Source organism: Phodopus roborovskii, unplaced genomic scaffold, assembly GCF_943737965.1.
Source record: "Phodopus roborovskii unplaced genomic scaffold, PHOROB, whole genome shotgun sequence".
NCBI classification, from domain to species: Eukaryota; Metazoa; Chordata; class Mammalia; order Rodentia; family Cricetidae; genus Phodopus; species Phodopus roborovskii.
The window spans coordinates 10733289-10744274 of record NW_026126433.1 but is presented as its reverse complement, the minus strand read 5'-3'; the positions used below and the strand labels follow the sequence as shown (position 1 = coordinate 10744274).

At 45.7% G+C, this 10986-nt stretch overlaps 1 protein-coding gene across 1 annotated transcript in view; it reads left to right on the top strand.

Annotated features, from left to right (window-relative positions):
• The first annotated feature begins 842 nt into the window (after positions 1-842).
• Nceh1 (neutral cholesterol ester hydrolase 1) overlaps positions 843-10986 on the top strand; it is a 61885-nt gene continuing 51741 nt past the window's right edge. Inside the window, exon 1 of the mRNA XM_051185903.1 lies at positions 843-1192. Within this exon, the coding sequence (XP_051041860.1) occupies positions 1055-1192 (138 nt within the window). The 5' untranslated portion in view covers positions 843-1054. The remainder of the gene's footprint in view (positions 1193-10986) is intronic.

The window sequence follows — 10986 nt, the reverse complement described above, 5'->3', positions numbered from 1 at the left end:
CCTCCCTTTTCATTATCTTTCCCCAGCAAGGTTTCACCCAGGCTGACCTCAAACTTCTGGTCCTCCTGTTTCTATCTACCCAGTTCTAAGATTACTGGTGCCATTACCACACCCCGCTGAGAATGGGATTTTGGAGCTAAGACATGAGAAGAGTTATACTGACCCTGTTGCTTGAGCTATGAGAAATCAGATTCTCTGTCTGTCTGTCTGTGTCATGTCCACGCCCCTGCCTGCCATCATGTAGCTCTGGTTGGCCTAGAACTCACTACGTGGACCAGGCTGATCTCAAATTCACAGAACTCTGCCTGCCTCTGCCCCTAAGTGCTGGGATTAAAGGCGAGCACCACCAGCAGCAGATCTCTTTGAACATCTTACTGAACGTACATTCCATTCTTAGTCTTATTCTAGAGAGAGGATTTTTGCTATCTTTTGCAATAGTGTTTGTTTTGGATCAGATGATTTATATGCTCTGGGAGATGCACAATGCAATTATTTGAGTTTTATATTTGTTTGTTTGTTTAATATTTTGTTTTTCTTGAGACAGGCTCTCTCATCTAGGCTAACACAGCCTCAAACTTGTCATGTAGTTCAGGATGATCTTGACCTTGGTGATCATGCTCCCACCTTTCAAAACAGGTGTATGTGCTAACCCCAACTTATTGTTTGTTTGTTAATGTTAGTTTTTCTTCTGAGATTGTTTCAAGTAGCTCAGCCTAGCCTGAAACCCCTTTGCAAAACTTCAGAAGGCATGCTGGCATCGCAGGCGGTCATACTCACAGCGTCCGCCAGGGGTTGCTGTGCGCCCTCCCGCCGCTGCAGCACCACCGCGCTTCCTGCAACCTGGCGAGTCCGTAGCTCTTGGCGAGGACACCGCGGAGGGGGCACATCCGCGCTCCCACTTCCTCCTGACGCAGCCTGTGATTGGCTCGCAGCCGTAAGACAAACACGTGAAGCTGCAGCTGAGACTGGCAGAAACTTACCGGCGGTCTCCGGGTAGCATCGCACTGTACGGCGATCAGCTTAGGACAGCCTAGGACAGCCCAGCCTGGGGACAATGAGGTCGTCGTGCGTCCTACTGGCTGCGCTGCTGGCGCTGGCCGCCTACTACGTGTACATCCCACTGCCCGGCGCGGTGTCCGATCCCTGGAAACTGATGCTGCTGGACGCCACTTTCCGCGGCGCACAGCAAGTGGTGAGCAGAACGAAGGGGATGCCCCATGTTGCCCCTGCTCCCCTAAACTAAACCCCGATTGCTTGTCCAGGTTTCCAATGGGTCCATTGCGATGTCATATTTGCATCCTTGCTCTGCAAGAGGGACACCCCAAGTGTCCCCTGTTCCCGTGAACGCTCATCTCCCCTCCCTATCGCTTCTTCCGTTCCCCTGGGTGTCATGTTTGTATCCTTGCAGTGCTGTGGGGGACACCCAGTGTCACCCCTGATTCCCGGAGCGCGCGCTTCCCCAGATCGCTAGCTCGATGTTGTTTGCATCCTTGACGTCCGCGGGCAGATAGGCGTCTGAAAACAGATGAAATTCTCGCCTGGCGGCTCCGTGACAGCTGTTTAACCTTTTCTAGGTCCTGCCCTGCCTTGCGCCAAACCCTTTTGCATTTTATAAACCACCCCACCCCCATCTTCGTCGTCCCACCGGCAGGCACAGGAGGAGTTAAATGTTTTTAGAGAAAGGCATTGTGATTCCCTGAAGAAGAGCAGAAGCGGGCGCGGGAGGCTTCCCGACGTTTCCAGGCATTCTGGAGACAGCAGGCCAGGAGGAACCGCCGTGACCTTCGATTCGCTCCCTGGCACCTCTTAGCTCAGCCCAAGAGAGAAGGAGGCTAGGAAACCTGGAGGGCTGTGAATGTTCTTGTTTGCAGGCTGTGCTTTCTGTTTGCCTGGCGGCGTTTGTTTTGTGTCCTTCGATGTCGGGAGATAACTTTGGCCTGAGCTAGGGCGATCTGGCCTTCATTAGCCTGATAGGGTGACATTTCTATCTCCACTGTACCCAGCACATGTAGGTTGCTCCCCCCATGGGCAGGACAGTGTAACTGTTTGGTGATAGGATTGTTTTTAGTATCAGAAACATTCTGCAGTCAAGGCTGAACCCCATGAGTGGATAGTATCTTTGACTGGTCTACATTATCCAGCTTTCCCAACTCTCCTTTACAATCAAGTCACCCTTTACCTCTGCTCTACACTGAGCCTTAATACTGTTTTTTGTTTTGTCTTGTTTCTTTGGCTTTTTTTTTTGGGGGGGGGCAGTGTTTTTGTTTTTGAGACAGGGTTTCTCAGTGTAATCCTCACTGCCCTTGTACTCAGTATGTAGACCGGGCTGGTCTTGAACTCACAGATCCGTTTGCCTCTGCCTTTAGTGCTGGGATTAAAGGTGAGAACCACTACTGCCCAGCTGTTTTTGTCTTTTTTTAGTATGTGATCATGTATTACATTTGTTTTATTACTAATTTTTATGTATGGATGTTTTGCCTACATGTATTATCTGTATACCACATGCATGCTGTGCCTCTGGAAGCCAGTAGAGGGTGTTGGATCACTTGGGGCTATAGCTATAGAGGATTATGAGCCTCGTGGGTGCTGGGAATGAGCCCAGGGCCAATGCTCTTAACCCATAAACTTCAGCTGGTTTTCGTTTTGTTTTTGTTTTTGTTTTTGTTTTTGTTTTATAGACAGGGACTCAGCATGAAGCTCCATCTGGCCTGAAACTCAATGTGTAGCCCAGTCTGTGACCTGCCTCTCCCTCCCAAATGCTGGAATTGCAGACCTGGTCCACTTTCTTGGCTTTAAGAGTGTTGACCTGTGGAACAATGATGTTCTCTTCTCTACAGGCATGCCAAGAAAGTCATTCTCTCCTAAGAAGCCTTTATAAAGTGAGTGTACCTTGTACAAGTAACACCTTTCTGAGATTCCGGAGAAGAAAGAGTGTTTACTGGGCTGGATTGGCCATCTTTAAAAAGTAGAATAAGAGAAGAAGAACACTGTATTGGCGTGAAGGTGCTTTGTTTTCTTGTTTTAGGTCACTGAAGCACTCTTTCATATCATACTAGTTTAGGGAAAGCCCATATTTGGAGGGAAGCTTTTCTTCCCAGCATGCCTTCCAGACAACCAAGGCAAGGCATTGCTGGGCTTCTGTGGTGTGCCCTCCAGCATGCTGGGAACCGGGAAAGTGTAATGCCAGGCAGGCATCCCCGAACTGAGGAGGTAATAAGTATTCTCATCTGGTGCTGGCCTGGGAGAGGGTTTTCAGAGAGTGACTCTGGTCACCTTCCTGCTAAACTGAGATTACTAGCAAGACCATTCAGACCAGAAAAAATATATTCCACTGAGAGAGAAATTTGCCTGAGTTTCCTCCAAACAGGGATTAGACTCAGAGTTTTGTACACACTGGGCAAACAGTGGACAAGTGAATGAGCTACACCCTCACTCTGGCCCAGTTACGTTTGTGGGTCTTTTTTCTCTTTTGAGACAAGGTCTCATTTTGTAGCTCTGGATGGTCTGGAACTCACTATGTAGATCAGGCTGGCCTTGCAATCACAAAGATCTGCCTACCTCTGCCTCCCAAGTACTGAGATTAAAGGTGTGCATCACCATGGCCCTCAACTGTTACTATAATTTCTGTTTGAGTGGTCCTTTTGAGACTGGATCTCTCACTTTATGTAGGACAGACAGACCTGAAATTTACTGTGTGGGTTAAGGAGGCTTCCAATTCCTGGCAGTTCTCTTTTCAGAGATTACAGATCTGTCCCCACTATGTGCTCTCTCTCTCTCTCTCTCTCTCTCTCTCTCTCTCTCTCTCTCTCTCTGTGTGTGTGTGTGTGTGTGTGTGTGTGTTATTGTTGTTGTTTGAGACAATATATCATGTAGCTAAAGCTGACTATGAACTTGTTATGTAGTGAAAGGTGACTTTAAATTCCCGGTCCTTCTGTCTTCACATCTCTAGTTTCAGTTTATAGATGGGTTGGTCTTTTCTTATTTTTGTTCTTTTGCATCCAGAGCTTGCTACCTGTCAGAAGCTGGCCTTCAGCTCACGATCATCCTGCTTTGCCTCCTGAGTGTCCCAGGAGTTTGTTTAAAGACCTGTGGCCTGTGTGGTGGAGGGAAGCTTTTCTTCCCAGCACGCCTTCCAAACTACCAGGGAAAGGCTATGCTGGGCTTTAATGGAGTGCAGAGCTCCACCATAGATTGTGGGGGAACTATGTAGGATTGTTCTTTTTGTTCAAACAAGATAAGCTTATTTATGGTTGCTGGGTGGTGGCAATGGCGGCAGTGGCAACACACACCTTCAGTCCCAGCAGTAAGGAGGTGCATCTCTGTGAGTTTGAGCCTCACTCAGTGAGTCTGCTGTACAGAGTGAGTTCCAGGACAGTCAGGCTACACAGAGAAACCCTGTCTTGGAAATCCTAAAACCAATCAACTAAACAAAAAAAAAAAAAAAAAAAAAACCAGAGAGTTGCCATGAAGTTGGCACACTCTTGTTTGCCAAGTAATTTTTGGCTCAATTAAAAAAGCCATTAAAGTTATTTAAGAGATTAAGCTGGACCTACTTTCTAACATCAAGAAGTTTGAGTGCAGCATGGTGTGGCGGTGCATGCACCTTATCATCTCCAGTACTCGGGAGGCAGGGGCAGGCAGTTCTGGGTGGGTTTAAGGCTAGCCTGGTTTACATTGTGAGCTTCAGGCTAGCCAGGGCAGCATAGTGAGAGCCTGTCTGAAAATAATTACTATAAGTGCTTCCTTGTTCTGTTGTCGTTGCCTGCACCATTTTCTTCACGTTTTCTACCATTTTTTTTTTTTTTGTTGTTGTTGTTTTGTTTTGTTTTTCAAGACAGGGTTTCTGTATAGCTTTTAAGCCTGTCCTGGACCTCACTCTGTAGACCAGGCTGTCGTCGAACTCACACACAGTGCCTGCCTGGCAGAGCTGAACCCCGGTTTCTACAACCACAAGGAAAATAACTGATAAAACCACTGGAAACACCCAGAATTCCAAGTAAATGTGGTATGGGATGACCTAGGTATCTGGAGTGTTTAAGCAGTCCTAACACCGGGGAGCTGGAGACAGGAGGAGACGGGTTCAAGGCTATCCCCTGCTGCAAGAAGCACAAACAACAAAAAGCAAAAGAAAGGGAGAGATCTGGGCAGCTAGGACTCCAAGGAAGGAAAGCTCAATAAATACAATCGCAATGATTGGACATAGGGCACAAGACAGAGGAAAAAGCTGGGTGGTACTGGCACATGCTTTTAATCCCAGCACTCAGGAGGCAGAGGCAGGTAGATCTCTGTGAGTTCAAGGCCAGCTTGGTCTACAGACTACAGAGCGAATTCCAGGACAGACTCCAAAGCTACAGAAAAACCCTGTCCTGAACAAAAAACAAACAAACAAACAAACAAAAAAAACAAAAAAAAAAGAAAGAAGTCCCCTCAAATAGTACTATAATATAAATAAGATGTAATACTATTATGAATATTTATTTTGGATATTATTTGGATATATTGTGGATGATATGTATTTTGTGTAACCTATCTAGGAAACCTAGCATGTATGATTATGTTATCACATTAGTTGGGTGATCTTCAAGAGTCTAAAGCTATGGGTTTTGACCCCCACAGGGATCACATACCAGAAACCCTGCTTATCAGATATTTATGTTATGATTCATAACAGTAGCAAGGTTACAGTTATGAAGTAGCAATTGAAATAATTTTATGGTTGGGGGTCACCACAACATGAAGAACTGTATTAAAGGGTTACAGAACTGGGAAGGTTGAGAAGCAGCAGGTGAAGAAGGTACAGCTGGATGCCAGAGGACAGAAAGGAGCCATGTCTAAGAGCTTCTTTCAAATGTTATGTATGTAAGTGGGATGGGGTTGTAGTTCAGTTGGTAGAGAGTTGGCAAGCACGGATGAGGTCCTGGGTTCAATCCTTAGTATCACGTAAACCAGTTGTGGCACTACATGCCTGTGATCCCAGAATTCAAGAGGTGTCGGCATCCTTATCTTCAAAGTGTGTCTTTGGCCAGCCTGGGATACATATTGGGGAAAAAAAGGAAAGGAAAAGGTTGTTGGGGTGAAAAGATGGGTGCTGTGTTGAACTTTGAGAGGTGAGCTGAGGAGAGCACAAGACCACTTCCTCTGGCAGTTTGGCAGTACCCGTCAGAACCCTTTGGCACATGTTTATTCTTGGCCACCAGTCCCTTTGGGTAGAATTTGTTTTGCCTTGGTGGATAGAAGCTGTAACTAGAGATGCAGATATTTTATAGGATTAAGAACCTTCTGCCAGTCCAAACACATGATTGTTTGTAAGTCAGGCCGTGGTATGGCATGCCTTTAATTCCAGCATTCAGGAGGCAGAGGAGGGCGGATTTCTGAGTTTGAGGCTAGCCTGGTTTACAGAGTGAGTTCCAGGATAGTCAAGGCTACTCAGAGAAACCCTGTCTTGAAAAACCAAAATAAATAAATAAATAAAAGGATGGGAGGGAAGGTGGGAGGGAGGGAAAATGGATTCTGTGTCAGAGGAAAGGTTTGGAGGTAGAACACAGTGGTAGAATGCTTATCTTGTATGCATTCGTCCTTCAGTTTGGTTCCGACACCCTGTAGTCATTTGAGTGAATGAAGATTCAGGAACAGTGGAAGAGGAGGGTGGGGTGTAGCTCAGCGTTGACTGTCTGCTCCTACTTCTGAGAACTATGCAGCTAGAATGTTTATGTTGTAAAATAATGTTTAGCGGGTGCTAGGAGATGACTCAGTCAACAGAGCAAAATGCTCTTTGTGTACATATGAGGACCTGAGTTCAAATCCTCAGTATACAAGTAAAACCTGTACATAGTACATGTGCCCAGATTCCCAGCTCATGCCTGTATACTCATTATCACATGCCTGTATTCCCATGTAGAACTATAGAAGCAGACAGTAGGATCCCTGGGACTTTCTGGCCATCCATTCTGGCTGAGTCTGGGAGTTCCAGGTTTAGCGAGAGACCTATAGTGTGTTAGTTATAAATCTTATGATAAAATGTAAAAAAATAAATAAATAAATAAATAAAAGTTACTAAAATAGTATTTCTGCTGATTTCACAATTTCACTCTATTTTTGAGCGTGGCAACACACACCACCAGGCAGTGTCTTCCTTCTTCATATGAATGACCACACTTTTGGAGTAGTTGAGCAAAGCTGTTAGATGTCTGCTCACGCTTAGAGCTTAATGTGACCTCATCTGAGCTCTCTAGGAGCCATGCTATGCTCCCATGTTGTGTGGGTGTGACTGAAATTGCAGCCCAGCTGGAAACTGCAGAGCTCCAGTGTACCGGCCTTTGTCATACCTTTTGAACTGGAAATTATACTGATCTCAAGTAAATTTTAACTAAGAATAGAAAGTGTTTATTTTGGCTTGTAGTTTCAGGGAGTACAGTTGATGGGTCAGGGAGGGATGGAAGTCCAAGCAGCTGTTCACAAGGCATCTGTAGTATGGGTTGTGATGGGAGGGGAAAGGGGGAGAGGGGAGGGAAGCCCAAGGCAGCAGCTCACATGGCACCTGTAGTCTGGGACGGGATAGGAGCTGGAGGTAGCCACTCTATTACATCTGTAGTCTGGAAGAAGAGATGGACACTGGAGCTCTAACTTCAAAATATTAGTAAATTAATTTTAATGATTTCCCTTTTTGAAACATTGTCTCACACTGTAGCCTCAGCTGGCCTCAAACTTACCATGTCCTGGGTGTAGGCTGGTTTTGAACTCACAACAACTCCCTGCCAGCCTCTGGATCACTGGGACTGTACTTGCAGGCCGTGATGCTTGGTAGCAAACAAGTTTTGTTTGCCACCTTTAGACTTGTGAGGAAGAACACCACTGCACAGAAGTTGGAGCGTTCAGTAACCATAGTGATGTGTAGCTGATTCAGTTGGGTTTCCTACAAACACAGGGCCGGGGAAGGACTTCGGGGAACGAGTTCTGACAGGTGAGCAGGAGCAATTGTGACCTGCAGACAGCACTTAGGAAATATTAAGGTCAAATTAATTCAGTTACCAGATGTGTAAGGCAATGACTAATTAATAGACTCATCTTAATGTTTTTATCGCTTCTGGAAATACAGCCCTGAGCAGAGAGAAACTGCCACTCTCATGTGATTGTTTGTGAGACAGCACATCCTGTTTCTTCCAGGCAGCCCAAGCCTGATCTGCATTTCTGCAAAGTGTGGAAGTGTGGTTTTATCATTCATTCCAAAATGTTCTTTTAATGCACCTCCTCTCAAAATAGTGAGCATGAGGCTGGATGTAGCTGAACAGTGGAGTGCTTTCCTAGAGTGAGTAAGATTGGATTTTATTCCTCTCATACAGAGGAGGTGAATAGAGAGGGAGCAGGAGGAAGGGAGAGAGGGAGGAAGAAGAGAGAGATGGGTGGGTTCTGGTTTTAGCTGGGTACGGTGGTATACTTGTATAATCCCAGTGACTAGACAGGCAAGCCTGGCCCTGGAGAATGGCAAGCTTAAGGCTAGCCTGGGCAACTTAGTAAGATACCTAGCTCAAAGTAAAAACAAAGAAAGCAGTGGTCAAGGAGAGATGGGGGTGGAATGTATACCTAACAAACACAAGGCCTTGGGTTCAAGCACACTTCACAATAGTAAAGAATGAGTGACTGGAATGTGTTTCATCTCCAGTGAAACTATGCTGAAATATTTGCTTATTCATTTTCTCCATTTTATGCTTATATAAAAAAAGAAGAAAGGACCTAATGTGAAGTGGCACATATCTGTAGACCCAACCTTGGGAATCAGAAGCAGGAGGATTAAGAGTTCCAGGGTCAGCCCTGGCTGCATAGTAAAACGCTGCCTCAAAGACAAACAGAAAACGAGAATGGAGACATGGGGCCTGGGAATGTAGTTCCGTGGTAGAGTACTTGTGTACAGTGCAAGAGGCTCTTGGTTCATTCCCCAACATCACAAACACGGAAAAGAATGTCATTGGTTGCCAAGTGACAGTCCTAGCAGCACTCCCAGGACAATCTAAGGTATGTTATATTATGAAATGGTAGCAATATATTTTTCAGTGTTTCTAGAATGAAGTTAAAACCCTACCACCTGGATGTCCTCATCTCTTACATATAATGTGTATGCATCATATATATTCTGTGTATAAATAGGGTGTGTGCACATGTACATGTGATTGCTAGGGACCCAGAACCTTATGCATGCTAAGTGTATTTCCCATTGAGCTACACACTCCTAGGCTTATTCAATAAAGAAATGTCCATTCTTTTCAGTGTATGTCTGAGGTGAGTACATCTGTGTTTATATATTCACATGTGTTTGGGCACACATGTGCAGGTGTGTGCTTACTTGAAGTGGCTAGAGGTTGATGTTTGGGATTTTAAAAAGTATTTTTTTATTTTGTAGTTTACATGTATGTATATGTGACATGTGTAGGCATGAACATGTCATGGCACACATGTGGAAGTCACAGGATAACTTGCAGGACTCAGTTCTCTCCATCTACTGTGTGGGACCTGAGGGTCGAACTCTGGTCATCAGGCTTGACAGCTGGTGTCTTAATTCATTGGCTTATCTCACTGTCCCTGAGCCCAGAATATCCTGCAATCAAGTCTTCCACCTTATTCTTTGAGGCAGGGTCTCTAGATCAAACCCAGAGCTCTGCTAAGGCTGTTGCCTCTAGCCAGCTTCTTCCAGGGCTTCTCCCAGGTTTCCCTGCCCCTGCCTCCCAAGGCTGGAATCACTGGTGAGCCACCACGCTCCCTCAATATTTACCTGAGTTCTGGGGATCTAAACTCCAGTTCCCTTGCCTTCACAGCAAGGGCTAAACCACTGAGTCATCCTCCCCAACCCTTAATACATATTAACCGAACACCAATGCTAGGAGTGGCAGAATGAATGGCAGACAGGTAACTGACAAGGTTACCTCTTGGTGAGGTGCAAACAAACACCTACTTATCCAGGATAAGGCACTGTGCTAGTTTGAGTGAAAATAGCCTCCATGGACTTATAGGGAATGACACTGTTGGGAGGTGGGGTCTTGTTGAAGTAGCTATGACCTTGTTGGAGGAAGTGTGTCATTGGGGGTGGGCTTTGGGTCTCTCTCTCTCTCTCTCTCTCTCTCTCTCTCTCTCTCTCTCTCTCTCTCTCTCTCTCTCTCTCTTCCTGCTGTCTGCTGATCCAGATGTGGAACTCTCAGCTCCTCTACAGCACCATGTCTGCCTGCATGCTGCCTTGCTTCCCACCATAATGATAATGGACTAAACTTCTGTAACTGAAAGCCAGCTCCAGTGAAATGTTTATAAGAGTTGCCAGGGTCACAAGGTTTCTTCACAGCAATAAAACCCTAAGACAGGCATCAGTGACAATCGAAAGAAACCGTACCACCCAAGGCTTGCTTAGTGAACCAGTGGGTATATGAGTATGTTATAGGAGCATGGGTGATTGCAAAGGCAGCTGTATCATGGAAAAGCCCACCCTGACTGGATGGTGGTACTCTGTAGCTCTACCAGAGAAAGTCACCTGTGCTCAGAAATTGTTACTTGTATTCCCTTGGGCGTGGGAGTGTGTGAATTTTGTAACATTCCTGAGCTTCCTGGGCTCTGTGAATTTTCTTCCCTTGCAGGGTTCTTAGGAGGAGCTTTCTTCCTGTTTTAAATTAACGTGTTATAGTTACATAACACACTTGAGTTGCCAGTGGAGTAAGAAGTGATAGATCATCTGATAGTGACAGGAACTATCACGGCACTCAATGATAAAATGTAAGTTATAGATGGGGCTTTTATTGGCTCCTGTGATATCCTTGAAGAGGACATCAGACATAGACCTGCAGTCAGAGCAGGGAGGTTATACACACACCTGTAATCCTAGACTGGAGAGGTGAAGGCAGGAGCACCAGGAGTCAGGGCTATATGAGACCAGACAATAGCGAGTAGCCCTGGGAACTGCGGCTTGTTCCCTTTCCTTTGGCATCTAATCTGTTAGCAAGGCTGAGTGTT